We start from the raw sequence: 20455 nt of genomic DNA on the forward strand, positions 1-20455 counted from the left end.
AATGATCTGTAATAGGAGTCTTGTGGCTTATAAAAGCCTTTCTCTGGAATAATCAGTCCCTCTCTCATTTTCCATCTTTCTCTTCCAGCCACTCCCTCTCTTTCATTTAGTCGCATATGTAACACACACATACAGAGGGATTGAGAAGCAGATCTCTGCCTGGAGTCGTCAGCCAACTGTGGCAGCATGTGAGACTATCCTGCTACTGTGTTTGAATTTCAATGGCCAGCCAGCTAGAGAGAGATAAAAGTGTCTCATTTTACTCCTCAAGTTGTCACATCGCAGCACTGTCGACAACTAATTGTTCTTTGAAGATTGATTATTGCTCTTAATCATTTTCTTTACCATATGTCTTGTAGACTGTGCTTCCATGCCAGAGTGAGCAGCCGTGACACAAGCCATGTTCAGTAGATCATTAGCCTCCTGCATGCTGTAGCACAGAGGGGGTGAGCGGGGAGGGGACCGGTGTCCTTGTGTTTATCTGCTCGTTTGTATCTACATTTCCATGTCTTTCCGTTCACCCTGCTGACCTGCACATGAAAGCAAACTTCTTACACGTCATCTTCCTTTGATACCGCTACAGTATGCATTATCACAGATACTGTACTGTCCCAGCCATAAGTGCGAGTGTGTGTGCGTGTCTCTGTGTGTTGTCTCAGCATCAGCAAGCAGCACACACGTTGCAACGGAAAGTGTCGATCCCAGTGCATTTTCTGCTTGCTCCATAAGTTTCTTAATACAGCATCAATGGATTCAGCGTTTAATCTCCAGCTCGCAGTAGCCGCTCTCTTTCACCTTTATGCGTTCTATTTCTAACACTCGCATTCACACATATACTCTCATGCCCCCTCATATTTATCTCCCACTCCCACTCTATTAAACTCTGAATGTGGTGACACCAAAATTCGGCTATTTTGGTGTAGTGTTTTTTATCAGGAACAGCCAAATGGCTGGAACCAGTGGTGTGTGTAAGTATATGCCACTTTGTGTGTGCAATTGAAAGTGAATGTGGCTGTATGGATTGTGTGTGTCTGTGTGTGTGTGTGTGAGAAAGAGGGAGAAAGAGAGATTAGCAAGATTACAAATTCGTCCTCATAGTCTCTATGCTACTATGGTGCCATCTTCTGGTAGTGAAATACAACAACCATCCTCTGTTCTAATAATTATGCAGCAAACTGACTTCAATTATGCACGTTTGTACTCAGAATGCAAAGAATGCAACATTTAAAACATGAAATTAAAATTCAATTCACAGATAAGTAGAAAAAGAGTTTAATATAATGACAGGCATCATTTGAAAATAATGCTGAAACTGGGTTTAACATTTCACGCTCATAGTAAATGCACTCAATACAATACACATTTTATATTATAAGGCATTACTGTACAGTCTGTGGAATATAGCAGCTTGCAGAATCTTTTAGTGTGCACACATTCACACACAGACCATTTTTCTCACTCATGCAAAAATAATGTAGCTGTAAAGCCATCTCAATCACTGACAGTAGAAAAAGAAGTGTGTCAAGTTGTTTCAAGGGCTGTTCAGTCATCACAGTGAAACCCATCACAGACAGTAATGTTACAAAGACCACATCCCATCCACAAAAGTTGGAAACAACAGACTCTGACACGCTAATATCTAGGGTGGAATTAAAATGAAGGTCTGCCAAGGTCTGAGAGTGGGGATAATTCATTCAGTTCTGGTTTAAACGTGCACAGGCTCACAGGCAAAAACTCACTCTCCCTCTGCACATACACGGACATAAAAACACAAACATAAAAAACAGACATACCGATGACGATTCAACTTTTTTTAAAAACGAAATATTATATTCTGTACAGAAAGAACTTTTGTGCACACATAAAAGGAAAAAAAATACATGTTTTTCAAATCCTGTGAAGACTGGGTAACCATACACTCATTTTATTTACACAGAAAGCAAAGAGCATCTTTCAGTCAGGTGTATTGTGTTAGGAGAAGAACACTGAAGTTGCAGTTTATTTAGGTATTTCTGTTTATTTGACACCACAATGAAACAGAAATGTGGCTAAAAGCTAAAACACAGAGATAGCACACTTTATATCCACCGCAACATCTGAGTTCTCTTATAATAGATCTATAAGACCTAAATGAATTAAGAGTGTCACAAACACACTCATTAAAATAGTATGTACAGTAAGGACCACTTTATCAAAGCTCGTCATAGTGTCCTTAACGTTGCCCTACCACTGGATAGTTTTCTAAGTGGCCCATTGACGTACTCTACAAAAGCAGCTGCTGAACCACCCAATTTGGTATTTAAAATATTCAAGTAATGCCAGGAATCAAGAGTAATTACATACACACATACACAACTATGGTGGAACTGCTACCAAAAGGAAAATGTGAATTGGATAAAAAAAAATATTTACATATATGTGTATGTTTGTCTGTTCTGCTCCCAACTCAGTCAAAGCCATACTTTGTTGTTTCTTGACTTTCTTACCATATGTCTAAGATAAAACATCCATTCAAAACTGCCATCAGTGCCTTTTAGAATCAGAATATTCTTGTTGATACTTTAAATATTACATCATAGTGTAAGTACATCCTTGGATCAATTTCCTATTGATCTGGACTGTGTAAGTATGCAAAACATATAAACCAGGCATCCTGCGTGCACCACTGGCTCTCGGTCAGATTTAGTCCCCCAAACTTTTTTCATTCTCGGTTAAGTTTCTAGACGGTGTTGGGGTAATATTTGAAAACCTTGTAGATCCATTGCGTGTAGAAGGGCACGTTAATGAAGATGCTAGGCTGGTTGGCCCGAGCACAGCCTCTGCCATGGACACTTACTCCAACAATAACCCTGATATACCCATCCTGACACACCAGAGGGCCTCCATAGTCCCTCTGCAAAAAAAAGAAGAAAAAAAAGAATAAATTTATAGCACATTTTTCTTTGTCCGTGGTTTTAAACAGCTAACATCAATGTTTTACATTTCTGACACTCAAATGAAATTGTTCTGTTATAGATACTATATCCAAACATGGGCAGCGCTTTTCTAAAGCCAGAAACCACAAAATCAAGTCTTTGATAGCTGATGAAATTTAGCGCAACAGTCTCCAGCTGCTCTATTTACAACTGACTGAATACTAAGCCCACGGATTCACATAACATTTGTTTGAGATTTAGATCAAACTGGGCTTTGGAAGCGCTGTGTTAAACAAAGGCGCTAATACCCACGTAGATTCACACTGGGAACAATTACTTTATCCATAGGAGTAAAAGCCTGTTCTTGTTTACCAACACGGTTTGAGTGCACTGTATGAATTCTAGTGAGCACTTTTCCTTCTGATCACTAAAACAGTTATTTGCCCTTGTGTGTAAATACCAAAACACTTCTTTAGGAAAACAATACAAACTGTTTACAACAGTTTACCTCACACACTCCCTCATTCCTCTTCCCTCCTGCACAGATCTTGTTGGTGGTGATGTGAAGGTTTCCTCTGTGCATTTCTCTACACCGGTTATTCCTGACAATGGGCAGTTCCACTGCCTTTAGCATATCTTCATAGCCAGTGCCTGAAAGAGTTAAAAATTGCACTTCATTGCCTGTGTTTTGTTGTAGTAAATATAATACAGTGCAACACAATGTTAAGAAAATCCCAGGATTAACATATCGCAAGCACACAGAGCAAGAAGCTATTACTTATACTTTTGCACCTCAATCACTTGCATTTCTCCTGCTGCAGGAGAAATGCAAGTGAGAAGAACCAGAAAATAGGTATGCATACTATAACCCAATATATAATATTAGTACCTTTGGTCTCTCCCCATCCATACATTTTACATATTGTTCCTTCTGGGATGGTGCACCCAGCCACAGGTAACTGAATCGTATGGACATTGTCTGCAGGAAGGGCAGGCCTGAAAAACATATTTGCAAAATATGATTAGCATCACAAATACAGAAAAATATATCAATATATCACTGAGATGATTTTTCCAGGCACTCACTTAGAGAGCCTTAGGAGGGCTAAGCTGGAGCCCTCAGGGCCACATATTACATGGGCTATGCTGACTTCCTGCCTCTTAGACCAGTCAGGAGCGCCCTCTCGAATATCAGAGACCCCCAGCCACACTCGATACTCGCTGAGGTTCGGAACACTGAACAGGCACACGAAAAAGTTAATACAGTTGGAAATACTGCACAGTTATCATTCTTCAGGTTAAAACTGCTCAAATCCTTTAACTTTTTACCACCCTACTCCAAAAACAAAACAAAAAGAGAGACAACATTACCATGAGGAGAAGCACTCTCTGTCAGTAAGCACCCACTCGTCTCGTATTAGTGAACCACCACACCAGTGCATTGATCTGAGAACAGTACAAAACACAAATGTTATATTGAGGTCAAATCTATGACATCCCACAGCATACGTGACCTGAAACTGTGCCACTTTGGGGAGAAAATCTGGGGGGAAAAGCTTGTAATCTATATGACAACCTGACAATACAATCAATAGAATCATTTCACAAGCTCTTCTTCATTACATCTGAAATTTCACCAGTAGCAACCCTTCAGATTTTTTTTATCACTTCAAGAATAGTCTGGGCAGGATCCTCCACTGTTCTTTAGTAGAGGAAAATGTGTCGAATGCTAAATGCCATACCCCTTCTGTATGCTGACCATCCAGCTGCCTTCTGATATGCTCACTGGACTTCCTCCTACGATTCGTGTTGTCTTATGGACAAAACAGCTCACAGAAGCCTCCTCACCTAGAAAGTCAGAACACAAATAAAATATACATTAAATTTTAGCCATAAGGACACGGTCACAGACACAATGACACTGTAGTTAACACGGACATATATTGTTTACATAGTCACAATACAAGAGGCACTCGAGCTGCCTAATGACGCAGCTCAATCATCATCATAAGAACATTAACTGATGGGGCCGATAATTAAGGTGATTACTGAAAATGTTAACAGAACCCATTTGTATTTCGAACTCTGTATGTCAAAAGAGCAGAGGATTCGTCATTTGTTCTACAATTACTATGTGCAAAAGAGTACAAAGTAACACAGAAAGACCAACAGAGACACACAGAAAGGGAAACAGATGCCACCACAACCTCATTATCTCATGCATCATTATAGCTGGACATAAAAAGCACCCCATCAAGTTCTGTAGCCTATCAAATACAGTTCAGCAGCTGAGCCACTCGCACACACAGGCAGACAGATGAGCACAGAGAGACTCTCACCCAGTTGGATGGTGTTCTGTGAAGCATTACCTGCAGAGAGGCAAGGAGACAAGCAAGTGATCAGGGCGCATTAACTCATACAAGGTAAGAGCCAACCTCACACAGGGGTGTAAATTTCACAGTGAGCATAGAGCAACAGCTACCAGGGCCAATGAGTTTGTTTTCCACGTCATGTTTAATTGAATGCAACACGCCTTAAAAGGGCTGCGGTGTGTCTGTAGGTTAAAGCTGCTTCCTAATTTTAGATTTTTAGATGTAACAGACGCCACAAGATGCATAACTCCTTATGTTTTATTTATATACTTTAAAGCACTTTTCCCATAGCTTTAAGGTCAGCAGTCATGAATTTATGTATATTCTCATAATCTGCTCATGTCAAGTAATCAAACATGGATGCATTATTCACACCATTAATGGAGGCTTGAGAAGATAACAGATGGCAAGGATAATATATTAAACAACATATCTGAAATGTAACACAGTTATTTACAAAACAGTGAGTGAGAAGGAATCCTAAAACACAAAATACAACAAGGGTATGGTCTTGTAGATAAAAAGTTGTGTAAAAAAGAAGGAAAAAAAAGATTCATAAACTTTTATAAGCTAGTTGCAAACATGATGCCTCTGGCTCCATACAAAAACCCTCAGGCTTCCTGATGACTATGGATCTCCTGTGAGTGTAGACAGACTTACCCACTCCAAATTATTCTAACTCTCCCTCTCTCTCTCTCTCTCTGTGTGTGTTAGAGTGAGAGAGAGGAACAGAAGTGAAAACAAATCTACACTAGCTCAGTCTTTTCTCTAGAACTATGATAAAGCTTCAATTACACATTATCTAAGTGACTTTTATGTTTCTGTGTGTGTGTCAGTGCTCATATTGTATGGATAGACACTCACATGGTTTCACATTGCAATAGTCCCAGGGTATGGCAGAATTGTTGGTGTAACACCAGGGACCGTGTTTGTCTTTATCAGGATTTCGACAGTAGTTTCCTTCCAGGCCAGCCGTCGGCATGCCCCTCTCACCACTGAGCAAACACAGAAACCCGAATGATCCCTTAACAAATCTTTCAACAACATTTATTAAGCCCCAAAGACAATGTGAAAACAAAAGAAACATCTCTCTCGCTTTCATTCTCTCTTTTAGTTTAAGCAGATAATTTGTCTTGTTTTGACAGTTAAAAAAAGGATTTTCTACTGATTTATAACTATGTGTAAAAAGCTGAATGAATTTAGCCAGATAGGATTTGGACCGTTAAATACACAGCTGTGTAGGCTCTCTCCCTCCAGACAAGATAATGAGGTGATTTGCAAAGGAATTACTCACTTAGACAGTATGCTCCCACCTACATTCACATATCTAATACTCGTGCAGACGTAACCCACACATGAAGCATTCTCGCTAGAATTTTAAAACCACAAACTGAATCCCTTCTCACACCAAATTCCTTAACTAATAAGGTGGTGAAATCATAGCAATCAAGGGTTTAAAATTCATGTTCTTCTGGTGCAGCCAGCTCTCTCTCTGACTTCCTAACCCCAGCTTTTGACCCATTCGAAAGAGCCATACAGTGGGGTTGAGTGGCTTTGAAGTGTTCCTGTAAAGGAGCGGTTTTAGGGTCAAGGGTGAGTTGTAAAGAGTACATCGCCCAGCCAAGTTATCTCTGGGAGTCTTTCTTGCTCAGCGGGGTCATTTTCAGGGAAACACTTCTCAAGCCATAAAAAAGCTGTAGGGGAGGCTAGGAGTTGTTTTCTCCTTTGAAAACAAGTGGCTTGCCTTGACTGACTAACAACAGCGAGACTTAAGTAGAGGTCACTTACAAAGTGCCTCCCTAAAACAACACCATGTTTCAGATTTGCACACATGGTTCTAGAAAACTCAGCTACACTTGCATAGCGGGACTGTCGTGCACAAGGTCGTCTTCTGTTCAAAATTTGTGTTTTCTTTCTTCTTGTTGTCTCACTGAGTGCCTTAAAATCTCCTACACTTTGTTGGGGTCTGTGGGTTAACATGTTGTGGGCCGGTGTGACAATTTGATGTCTATTTTAGCCAGTAGTGCTTGTCTACAGTTTTATTAATGGTGCAAGTCTGTTTTCTACATCATAGTGAAGTTTGGGAAAGTTATTAGGAAGTAGCAGGGATCCAGTGGGCCGACCTGTTGCTGTGGTCTCTCCAGGGAGCACAGGGCAGGTTTGATCTAGTCCTTGACTGCTGTCCTTGGTAATTTTCTCCAAATCTTTTGTAGCAGTCTGGATTTGGAAAAATTGAGATAGAAGAATTAAATAGACTGTCTGGACACATACTGCGTGTGCAAACAAATAAGGGCTTTAAACAAAAACATGCAAAACAGTCTCTATAAATGTACAATTATGCACGCTGTGCTGTTCAACTGAAAAGCTGGAGAAAAAAAAACTGTGAATTGAGTTCAAATATGAGCAAAAGAATACACAACCCTTAGCTGAGCTATCGTAGTTGTCATAGTGGTCCTACTTTATGCTTGGCTGGAAACACAAAAGTAATCCTTGACAATGATAAATGAGAAAAATACCGCCATTCATAATTTTTTTAGCTGTTTGTTACCCTTCATTTCATTTACAGTATATTGTATATGGGAATGTATTGAACTCTCAAGGGTAAACCACAAGATAGCCTCAGAGTGGTTTTATAATTCCAATTCAAGTCCACTCAGTCTCGAAAGAATATCCGTTAAAATCCCTTAGGGAATCTGAATTTGCCTACTCAGCTATAGATCTGCATGTAGAACTTCTAAATCTACCTCGAAAAGAATCTCAAACAGCACTAATCCTTTCGATCTTTTTTTCAGTGACCAGTAAGAACTGACCATCCTGAGTTGCTGTCAGATTTTATTTGTGTGATACATGGTGGTCAGTCCTTCCCACACTCTTACAGGGCAACAGCTTTCCGCTGGGATGTGTGTGGTTACAAGATCTCTCTCAGAATATGCGCATTTCTCTGCTTCCGATGGAGAGAAAATAGTCTTTTCCTTTGCTCCTGTCAAAGCCAAATAAATCTGTTGAGTCTCTCACCGCTGACAGGGCTGTTTTGGGTGCCACACTGAGGGATATTAATGCAGGACATTGTGCGGACTCTTGGGTCTGTAGTGAAGCACCAGGGGAATTCTTGGCCATCTGGATTTCGACAGAAGTTCTCTCTCAGGTCCCTGGAAAACACAAGAGAAAGTCATGCTGTAATCTGCTAAAATGTAAGTGCATGCATGTGGGTGAGTGAGTGGATGGTTGTATCATGTAAGTTTCTGACTCACTTGCAGGGGTAGGCTTCAGGCAGGAATGTATGGTTATGGGGATACTGAGAGTCCCAGCGCTGGCAGGTAAGTCCAGTGGGCGTCATATCTACGGTTCCCCTGTAACCCTCTCCTCTGCCCTGGTAACACTCAGTTGTTTCCACAACATTACTTTTAGGAGGGGTTTCTAAAAAAAAAAGCCAAAAAATGAATACTAACGCATGTTCTTAAACAAACCAAAAGACAAACCAACATATAGCAAGGATCGTATAGTATATAGAAAGCCTAGTAATTTAGGCTCAGGATCTTGTGCTCTTGCAACTAAAACGGGGAAGATGTTTCAGCATAACCCCAAAAGTCAATCTTTATTTACATACGTTAGATATACAAATCCTCTTTGATATGAGGATCATCTCTGGTATATGAGGAGAATTAAACACTACCAACCACAACTGAGGGCTAACCCAACACACATGTTTTCCTCAACATACATAATGCTAAAAAAATCGAAATGAATCCATGCGGCAATATGAAATGCATATGAAAATTAATTTTAGATGCCTCAACTACAGTGTATAAATGACTCCCAAGTTTTGAATCTGCTCAAATTTACCATTTATGATTGCACTAACACAGAAAAAAAAAGAAAAGTTTGGCCACCTAATTTACACTGTGCACAGAGATGGTGAAGAACTGATAAAAGCTTATTTAGCTGAAATGGTGTATGGAGAAATTTTGAAAACATTTGCTGTTGAGTTACAGATCAGTGAAATGAGAGCGGTAAGAGAAATTTCCCAAAGTGATGAATACTTTGTATAAATTATGGTAACTTTGAACTGTATAGAAAGTTGAAAAACGGATACTGCAAAACCTTCAGGAGGTTTTTTATTTGCCTGAAATTTGTATATCGTTCTCCATGAATGATTTTCCAGGAAGAAGTTTCAGGAACTTCCACAGGGTCAAGATTCTGCCACTGTTGTAATTTGCATTTTCACACGAAACATAATCAAATTAGTCTACCAATATATAAAAATATGATAGTCTGAATGCCATCCTCTGCAAAAAATTGGCAACTATGAACTGAAGTCAAACAAAAAGTGTGTTTGTGTAACATTGCTGTGGAAAACATTAATATAATAGATAAAATTACACTGATTAGTGTTGCATGCTCTGCCATAAAAGTGTACTTATGTTCAGAAAAGTACTGCTTGCCGATGGGGCACTTTTTGGGGGGGTTGTGGGGTAAATTGCCTCCTGGTAAATTTAGACCCTCAATACACTGTGCAGAATTCAGTCTCCCAACTGCCAACACCTACAATTCAGACTGCAACAAACAATTTGCTCTGATGGCAGCCAAATTAGTTGGCCTAAAAATGACACTGTCCTCATCCCCAGGTTTTATCTCAAAATCAGTCCCCCATCTCAAGATACATCCACTTTCTATTAGTGCACAGTGATGTCAATAATAGCAAACAGTCAGGATTATAGATGTATTCAGTGTGACAGTGTATTTGAAATGGTGCCAAATACTCTTAGTACACTGGCTATCTGACATCAACAGAATAGCTGTGGTTTTGAAAGAATGCAGTTTAGCTAGGCTGGACAACCAAGGCAACCTCTTCACGGAGATACTCATTAGATAGTGCTACAAGTTCATTAACCTGAGCATTACACGACCGTACCCGAAAATGTACAAAGCGCCAGATCTTCAAGTCTCTAAAACAGAGATTTGCTGTGCATAGTAGATGCATAAAAATAGATTTGAACTAGTTTGACAGTAAACAAAAGAAGGGGCCTTATCAAATGAACACTTTATCTGGTTGTCTCTGTGTGCCTTGTTTTGATTAAGACTAACTGGGTCGTAAACTTGGTCTGTTCCCAAAAAGCTCCCATAATAGAGAAAGAGTGAGAGAAGGGTTGAATGCCCTGGGTAGGAGACAATTTTTACAGAGGAGAAAATAAGGGGGAGAGAACAGTGAATCACTGGGTCCACATGGTGGAGTGCCATCTAGTAAACATGGTGCCAGGACTGCTGATGATTCTAGCAGGAAAGCAGGCCGGTCACAGACTAAAGAGAATAAAGCAGAGTCCAACAACAACACCAGCTCTGTTTCTGTTTTATGTTCTTGAAGAATCCAGTGTGTGACTATGTGACTTGTCACTGACTGCAGGGTGAACTCCAAGCACGTAGTGTGTGCCGGTTTACTACAAGTGCAAAGACACACAAAGCCAAAGCCAGATGTGACGCACACACCGATCTCTTAGACATCAATCACACCGCTTGCACTAAGTGTATGAGGTGTAAATGATCTGCTTGTAGTGTGTATGACCCTGGTGTTGTGTCTGTATGTGTAACACGAGGTTAATGTAGAGCAGTAATTGAGACCTGTGCAGTTTGACTACCACACATAAGAGCTGGCATAGAACAATAAACAAAAAGCCAGTGGTGCAGGGAAAAAAATAAACATTCTGGCTATCAGAGAAGACATAACAGAGAGCCAACCCTAAGAGGGAAGGGAGGGGGGCTCTGCATCTGTTTGTGTGGGTGGGTGAGTGTGTGTTTGTATATTCTTTAGCATTAGCCAGGAATGGTAAAATGAAAGGTACAGGAAGCAGTACATTTTGATGCAGTCAGTCATACTTTGTTGACCCGCACTAAACAGCAACACAGCCACTAACAGAAGGGCATAGATTGCTCCATAACATGCATGACAAATGGTAATGGATTCAACCACACACAAACAAACATGAATATATGCTCACCGCAAACTGTGATGTTGCAGTACTCCCAGGGTGTATTTGGGTCTGTGGTAAAGCACCAGGGTCTTTGGCGTCCGTCTGGATTTCTACAATAGTTATCATCCAGGCCCTTGTCAGGGTACCTAATACAAAACAGGCAGAAAAAATATGTAAGCAGAAACAAGACTCAAAAGCATTGCAAATAAATAAAATATAAAACAACTATCGCAGACTTGGAGCACTCCTTGATGTTAACTGCCACTATATTCTAAAAGTCCAGATGTCCCTGTCAAGAGATCCATGTTTCTATTTTCCTCCTGATTCACAAGCAGTGCAAAATAGTTGAGAGACAATTCACCATTGCATGTAACTGACACACTAATAACTCTTCTTAGCTCAGGGGAGTGAGGAAGATAATAAGTTGCACCACTACAGGTGTTCTACAGTAAGTCATCCCAAAGTCCCACATCCCTTCAGGCCTGTAGCCACTAGGCATGAAGTATCAGGCTGTGGGACCCTCTCATTACATTACTGCTATGAGCAGTCTGGGACCTCGTTTACATAAACAGTGGGATGATTAAGGATGTGTTAACGAGTCCCCACTAATCCAGACCACCTGCCATCCCACTAGCTGTCTTGACACAGATGCACACAGCTGACGTGTACACACACTTTTTGAAGATCATGCAACGAATACTAATATAGATTAAAATATATGAAACCTTTAAACAGGTATAAATGAATAACAGCTTAGGCCCAAGTCTGAGAGTTTAAAGCAATTTGGGACAATTAAGTCAAAATGAAGCATTTTCCCAACATACTATTGTTAAATACACACAAAAAACACATAAACATACACTGGATTCCAATATCATTCCTTTGGGGAAGGTTTTCACTAACTGAATCCAAATCACTTCATCACCAAAGTAAGTGCAGCTAAACTACATTTAATTACTTTTAAAACATAATGTATTGTCATGCTATAAGCATGCATGCAAGTAGATGTGATTGAGCTTGCACAAATTTTGTGGGCTGCAGAGGTAAGTGTGTATCTGTGGGTGTGCACTTGTGAGCATCACCTCTTGGGGTGGTACAGGTGTTTGTGTGGGTCATCCAAGTCCCACCGCTGGCATTCTTTTCCACTTTCTGTGTGGTCCATTGGTCCTCTGTAATCCTCACCAATACAGTTGATACACTCAACTATACAGCAGTGAAACACACGTTCACACAGAGAGACATGCAAAATAAGAAAAAGCGTCTTAGTAAAACGCTAAGTTGATCAATGAAAAATCATATATCCAGAATATAAATGAGAGGTGTGTGTTTTTTTTAGTAGGATAGCCATGGGCTGACACAGGAATAGAGTTGAAGATCAAATTGAATACACTTTAGTGTTTAATATTAGATTCCCAAACTGTTAAGCAACATTTTGAACTAAACATTTTGATAACATAATACTTAAAGTGGGATAAGCAACATTTTTTTGTTTGTTTCACTAGACAAACAAGTTGTTAACAGCCTTTCACCATACTAGATTTTCAACTGGTCTGTGCAAGAACTGGATCTCTACACCTACTTTATCATGACGATCAGTTTTGGCCAATCAAAGTTCTTTTCTGACTGCATCAGGTATAAAGTAGGAAGAAGGCCATGTTTTTGTTCAAAGACTTTATTTTTGCATACTTCAGCTTTAATGAAGACTTGTTATAAACAAAGACATTTAAAATATGGATGCAAATAGTATGTATGATTTAAAAAGGCAAAGGTTTCTTGGATAAAGACAAAGTCTCATTTTCTGCCTGGTGAGTAGAATACACTGTCTAGTGTGAACAACAGCAAGGATCCAGATTGGAAACAGATGTTTGTGAGTCCACAGGCTGCACATGTATTTGTGCTTGTACACGCCATGTTTGCGTGTCTGTGTGTATGTTTCCTATTAGGACCACTTAATTTCAGGAGAAACCCTCCCAGTCATTTTTTTACTGAAAGAGCATGGGCTTTTTATCAAAACACAATGTCATTATCTTTGTTGTACAACTTGTGTCAGTTAAAGAGCAAGAAGGATTCCCATTTTGTCCTAACCAACCACAACCTGGCTCCTCATTAAAGTGATCCAGTGCCATGCATGCTGAGGAAACAACCCCTCTGACAGCATGAATCCCCGAGGATTAGATAACAGAGGTCATTATCATCCCCTCCTTCAGTGCCTGACAGTAACATTGTGCGATATAACATAAAGGCTGAAACATGCTGAGAAGGCCCTCTTCTTTCATCACAACCACATGTATGCCACAGGGATGGATATAATGGCTAACAATTGATGTTGAGTAGATGACAGGGGGATTAATATCCCGTAACATTCCAACACCCGCTTCTTCAGGTTCAAACCATTTACAAACCCTGAGCCTGATGGAATGAGAGAGGACAGTGTAAACCGAACCACACACCTGGAAACAGCTGCAGCTGGCCTCAGCAAGTAAAACACACACACACACACACACATATATATATATATATATATATATATATATATAGATAGATAGATAGATATCACATGAGAGCACAGTTTAGGTGAACTTGCTTAGTCCAACTATATGATTGCCTTATTTGCCACAGCTCGTTTCAGGCTATCAAGCCTCAATTGGTGAGATAATGCACATTGCAGAATGGGTATTATTTTAACATTAATATGTGCTTGTATAAACACTGATATATTTCTGCAAACGTGTGTGCCTGTGTGTAAAACCCACCCTCTGAACACTGTGGTATGCCACACTCCTCATGTCTGAAGTGTGGCCGAGGGTCGGTGGTAAAGCACCATGGGCCAACAGCAGAGTTGTCTGGGTTGCGACAGTAGTTTTCCCGGAGGTCCGTCTTCCTGAACCTCTTAGACATGAATCTATCAGAAGCAGAGCCGCAGTTACAAAACAAACACATGTACCAAGACGTGCTGCCAAATACAGCGTTTCGGCTCGCATGCAGAGCAATTTCCTTTTGAAAAACACCAAAAGGTCACAGTTTGTGGTCTCTGGTTTTAATCTCTGACAGAATGACTTCTCCTTGCTCATTTACAAGAGTGCTGCTCTGTAAACACCACTGGTGGAAATTAACAAAAATAAAAGTTACTGACAACTATGCCAAAGGACTGAATCATCAGTGACACAGCAGTGTTTTTTTAGGGAAAACAGGTTAATACTTAAAAGCAAAGTTAGTTCTCCATGAGGTTGGCGTTGGACGTAACATAAACATACTGACAAATGACTCATATCTTTTACATCAGGGAAGCACATGGCTGTAGTCACCAGCTGTGATGATGGACACAGAAAGCATAGCTTGTTAGACAGGCGGTGTTTTTCCACATGATGGGGAAAAGATAAAGCTATGAAATAGTCCTTCACTAGATTTGGTAATGACAGGTACAAAAATGAGAAGTCTTTGGTGGGCAATCTATGGAGGGGAAACCTTACACTGATAAAAATGCTATTTGAACTTGTGTGTGTGTGTATGTGCGTGCATCCATCTGTGCTTGCGTGTATGTCAATTTCCCATGTCTGTAAGTGAACTGATAAAACATACAAAGTGCCTGGGTTTAATTACCTGATTTACAGAAAAGTTAATAACGGCCTGATAAAGCAGGTTCACTGGAGGTGCAAACGTACACTGCCGGCTTTGATTCGACACTACAAAGCCTTTCAAAGTCATTTTAAATCTCTGAGGAGAAAGGGCAGTGGGATTTTTCTTTTTTAGTGACGGTTCAACACTATTCATGTGCTCTTTGTTTTGGAAATCAGGGAATTGGTGGCTATCTTTCAATCTTGGGTTACCTTTAAATATGAAATGATAAAGAGAATAATGAACAGAATTCCAACAATGTGGGAAAAAGAGGAAAACAGTTTAAAAACAAAAGAGAGAGGAGGTAGCATAGGGTTCAGCGGTAAAGTATGGCTAGTGTACAATCCAGTCGTTTTTGATGTTCAAGGAACCACATTGCGCTCTCTGCCGTTATTAAGTCTACAGTGGATCTTAGTCATATAGGCTTAGATTAATATAACTATATTGTTGCTTACTGGGTAAAAAACGATGTAACTGCATGTTGCAATGCAACCGACATCAGCGCAAATTTCACTTTTGTCATCTTTTACTGGTATCTTATTATTTTAACTTTTTTCTTACCGTGAAAAACACTCTTATCAGCAAAAATAGATTTCGATATTTAGGGGACATACCTAGAACTTAAACTTAACCAAATGTGGCATATGCCAGTAAAAGTAAAATGCACACACTTGAATTCACACACATACACATCTAGATAAACAGTAGGTCCACAGCAGGAAATGATCTGTGACTGTGTAAGGCGTTACAATGAGGTCAGTTCTGATGAATGACTGCTCCCAGGAGCCTAATCAACCCCTAATATATCATACTCGTATATACATATGCACACAGACAGACCAGCCTCTAGCTACTAGCTAATTGCATTACTAGCAGGCCAAAACTAACAGTAAGAAAGAGCTTATAACACTATTTTGTTTGACATTGTGGTGTAAAGTACATCAGATTCTTACTTGTGCTCATGAGGAACAGGAGAAGCCCAGGCTTGGCACAGGATCCCACTCACAGTCACTGACCTCCGGCCCCTGTAACTCTGACCTGTTCCTACAATGCATTCTCTGACATAGTCTGAAATAAGACAGAAACAGAGAATGATCTGGTAAATGTGATAAGTGCTTTGCATAAAGAGCCAGAACAGATAATAGAGAAAACAGACAGAAGGAGATTTTCATCTGAAACACTGATCTTAACAGAGATGCGACAATGCCAAAAGTCAAATCTGTTTTTCTAATCATCTTTAAAATCTGGACTCAGTAAAAAATATGTTACACAGCCAGCATGTTCACAGTTCACAGTTGTGGTCAGTGTGATTGAAAACGGGTGGGAATTTCCATTATTTACATAAACACCGCTTAATGACTGAAAATGAACCATTATGTGGCCCAACCCAATAAACACGACAATAGTCCTTGCCCTTCCTAGTCTTCCCCCCAGAGGGTTCCCATCATCACGGAGCTAAAATCACTCGAGCATAAATTGTTATGAAATGGATATTTTTTTCAAAAAACGTAAATCAACAAAACCTCTACAGAAGCAGTGGTGTCTATTGAAAGCAAGGCTACCTCACAGATGTGTATTTTCTGAGAGTCAGAGACACTTGTTGTGTATGTATCAGCTGGGTGAGCAAAAACATGGAAATGTAGAGCACCTTTCTTCTCATAGAGTTGGTAGTTCATGTTCTGCTGGCTCTGAACTCCTGGTGAGTTCCTGTCGAAGGACAGCCACTGGCATTTCCTGTTTTTATGATCATACACAAATGCTCTAGAGAATAAAGAGGATTGGAAAGGAGGAAGAGAAAACAGGAGGGAGAGTGAGAATAATAATGGTCAGTTTTATGACATCTTGGAGTAAAAGGAAACCAGTAACACAGGGATTCTGTGAGTACACAAAGGAGAGGCCTGCTAAACTAAACATCAAAATTCATGCATCATGCAAACATTAATTAAGTAGGACGAACTGAAAGCCATTCCCATGTTACCAAAGTAATATCCTGAAACTGAAAGGGTAATGACATTAGCATGGACTAACCTGCAGGTAAAGGGGAGCCTTTTGTTGCGACTGCAGGCTTTAGCACACTTCGATAAGCTCAGCTTCCTGCTTTTGGTCAGGTGGGAGGAATCAGAATGGACCATCAGTTGAATGCTGTCAGTTTTCTGGTAGTCCTGGAGAGCATTTCTTCTGCCTTCTGATACACAATTACATAATGTGGTCACGATCACTCAGTAGTATTAATTTGACATTTTACATTATTAATGAGACTCATCTATAGGTAGAGAGAGCATCATTAGGAAGGGCCTGATGCTGTTGTGGTTGAACACAGACAGATAGCTTTATGACAGTCTAAAGACTTGTCTGGCTCTACATCACTGACAAAAGTAGTCTTAGTCTGCCCATTCTAAATTGTATATATTAACACAAGGGATACTAAATGCTACTTCTAGTAATAATAATAATAAAATTAATTCATACAAACAAAGCATTTTTTGTTGTCTGCTGATGAGACTGTTTTAAAAAAAAAAAAAAACAACCCTCAAACACATCATTTCTTTTTATTTTGCAAAGAGCCAGACTTTCTTTTAATTTTAAGTGGTCAGACTTTCTGAATATCTTTCAGCTTTTTTTCTTTTTCAAAAAAAACTTATTTTCACTCCTCCAGTCCTTGTTCTTGATCATTTTCACAGGAATATTTTCTTTTTGTTTGTTTAGTCACTTAACAACTTTGAATCAATTTAACCATTTAAAAAAAGCACCTACACCAGGGAAAGAAACAGTATTGTGTTTACATGTAACAGACAACTTAGCAAAGAAACAATTTAAAATTGCATCTTGTGCACTCTGTAATAGTGTTTTTTGCACCAACAAGATGATTCCTAAAAAGCTTTTGCATATCTGGCTTGATGTGCACTTAAAAAAAAAAAAACCTGAGGAAACTGGAGAGATGGAAGACAAAAGAAGAAGTCTTAAAAAAGCCATGGCCTTAGGGAATGAAAAAACAAAAACAACTGAAAAACTGCAAAAACCAGACACAGGACCTGAGAGATGCATTTTGGCCCTTTAGCGGATCTATCTACTGCTCACCAAAGCCTCATCTGAAATGGCCTCAGTGGGAGGTTGGCTTTTAAAAGCCATATTTAAGGAAGGGAAACAAGGAGAAAATGCATAGGTAATGTGCAAGAACTGGACTGAAAATGAGTGACAAGAGAACTCAGATCCAAATGAATATGGAGGTCAGAAGAGACATACATTAGTGAGTGTCTACAGCCATCTGTAAAACAGATTGGATGCTTTGTCAATGTTTGGAGCTGAATGAACACAGAAAAGTACCACCAGATTTTGATCCACCATGGAAAACCTTTTGGAAAGCATCTGAGTAACAGTGGTTTCATTTTTTAGCATAACAATGATCAAAACTACACTCCCAATGCAGTAAAAGTATACCTTGTAGAAAAACATCATGGAACACTATCAGTCATTGATTGGCCTCCCCAGAGCCCTGACCTCAACATTTTTGAAGCAGCATCCATAGAAGAGCTTTGAATGGCCTACAAGAAGCCTGGAGAACTATTCCTGAAGACTACTTGCAGAATTACAAGACAGCTTGGCTAAAAGAGTTCAGGCTGTGTTAAGAAAATAAGGTGCTCATACCAAACATTGACTTCAAGTTTCTAAGAATTGTGCAAACACTGTTCTTGCTTTATAAATGATATTTCCATTTATGTTTGCAAACGTTTCAATAAATCACTGCACCTATTTCCCCATTTTCTTACTAAAATAAAAAGAAATGAGCGGTGACTCAAGCCTTTTGCACAATACTTGATGTGTGAAGAAGTCTGCTATAACTGTGCATCCTATTAGGTCTACAGCGTCCAATGGGATGCACAGTCATTTGTCACTGGCCGTAAATGAAATCGAGGCTGACACACACACAAACACACAGAGAACATACAAACAAAAATCGTTGAATCACTTGAAGGGAAGACGTCACACATCAGAGTTGATTTCAGATTCAGTGTCTGGATGGTTTACGGTGTGGTAAGCAAGCTGGGGATCACAGAGTACCAGAGGCTTAGTGTTTGTCCGCTCGTCAGCTTGAGTTGACCGGCTTGGTGCCAAGGAGCAATGAACCGCGAAAGTTGCACTGAGTTACAGGGTGACTGCACGATTGATTGGATTTTAACAGGTCACTTTAGGTGACATTGGGTTAGCGTATAAGCAGATGCTTTTTTCTCATCACTTACCCAGTGTTCAAATCAGCTAAATTTCAAAGCGACACTATATAGTACAATGAGCTCTGGTAGTGAGTTAGAATGAAAAAGCTCTGTAATGGCTCTTAGCAAAAGCATCTCTTTTCACTGAAGTCCAGTCTTAAGAAATACTACCAGAGATGTGTTTTGACTCTAAGTAACGCTAACCCATAAATCGCGCACCCTCAGATTACATTAATAACACACCTATACAGAGTTAAACACAAGACGAATGCGTTATTATCCGAACATCGCATGCGACAGTAATACAATCAGATGGATCACGGCACTCCTAACTCGTGCTTGACAGTTTGTTATGCAGGGAGCGCAAACCAGTGCGCTCACACGCTGGCTCTGGTGTCACACGTTGGGCAGCAAAGCGAGCAGTTGTGAGTAGTTTTCGGCAAACTTACCAGAGCAAGAAACGACGAAAACGAATCCGAAAACGAGCTTGTAAATCCACATGGTCTCGTCACGCAACAACGGTTTCTGAAAACAAGTCGGAAAAGCTGCTTGCGTTGCTGTCGGACTGCAACCAGGAGATGTTGCTCCCACCACTGCACAGATGATGCGTCTTCTCTCTAAGTACTTCCCCGCGTCACCCCTCCCTCCCTCTCCTCCCCTCCTCTGTCCTCTCTCTCTCTCTCGGTGAGTATGCTTATCCCTCCACCCCCCTCTCTCTTTCTCTCTTTTCTCTCATTTCCTTTATTTTTAACTACCATCAATTTTCAATTAGGTAAGCACACGCATACACATTGCCATCCCTTCCGTAACAACGTTGAATAACTGATCTTTATATCAGCAACGCGCATCTGCTTCTTCAGACCCGTGGTTTAGGAAATATTACATCCTCTCTTTCTTTTTCTTTCTTTTTCTTCCTTACCACCCTCCACTGAGTGTTATTTTCTTACAATTAGAAAAAGTTTTAATGTGTAGAAGGAAGGAAAAATCATTCTGCTATTGTGGCAAATTTTGGGAAACCTTATTTGCTGTAATCCATACATTTCATAGACTACAGAAGACTTCACATTCTAATTGAAAAGCAGTGCTACCACAGTTACACATTTGGACAGATTGCAGTATGTTTTCCTACAAGTCTGTAAAAAAAAAAGAACATTATTTTAAATGTTTTAAAGTGTTCTGCGGATTCTTTACCTATCTCACTCTCGCTCACCTTTTACTACTCAGTCATCTTTTTGGACCTTTTACACTCTGCTTTTTTACAACCTCACCAAAGAACACTGTGTCCAAAACAAAACAGATATCAGCAGGCACTTGTCAACAAAGATAAACCTAATGGGGATGCAAAGGACAGAGAGGTTGTTTATGCTACTTTACTTCTT

The 20455-nt window shown here is 39.9% G+C and overlaps 1 protein-coding gene across 2 annotated transcripts; it reads right to left on the reverse strand.

Moving 5' to 3' along the window:
• Positions 1 to 1256: 1256 nt before the first annotated feature.
• On the reverse strand, positions 1257 to 19687 carry LOC116318304 (hepatocyte growth factor). Of its 2 annotated transcripts, XM_031737273.2 has the most exons (18): positions 19526 to 19687; positions 16897 to 17053; positions 16517 to 16629; positions 15822 to 15936; positions 14007 to 14155; positions 12336 to 12456; positions 11281 to 11399; positions 8539 to 8704; positions 8303 to 8436; positions 7411 to 7504; positions 6152 to 6282; positions 5255 to 5284; positions 4658 to 4763; positions 4287 to 4361; positions 4002 to 4151; positions 3805 to 3911; positions 3424 to 3566; positions 1257 to 2893 (listed from the first exon to the last, which is right to left on the reverse strand). In XM_031737273.2, exons 1-18 carry the CDS (start codon positions 19575 to 19577, stop codon positions 2720 to 2722), a joined length of 2136 nt encoding a protein of 711 aa, XP_031593133.1. In that variant the 5' UTR covers positions 19578 to 19687; the 3' UTR covers positions 1257 to 2719. The 2 variants fall into 2 exon arrangements, with proteins under 2 accessions (XP_031593133.1, XP_039471693.1); XM_039615759.1 differs by lacking the exon at positions 4002 to 4151.
• Positions 19688 to 20455: the final 768 nt, after the last annotated feature.

This window comes from Oreochromis aureus, linkage group 7, assembly GCF_013358895.1.
Source record: "Oreochromis aureus strain Israel breed Guangdong linkage group 7, ZZ_aureus, whole genome shotgun sequence".
NCBI classification, from domain to species: Eukaryota; Metazoa; Chordata; class Actinopteri; order Cichliformes; family Cichlidae; genus Oreochromis; species Oreochromis aureus.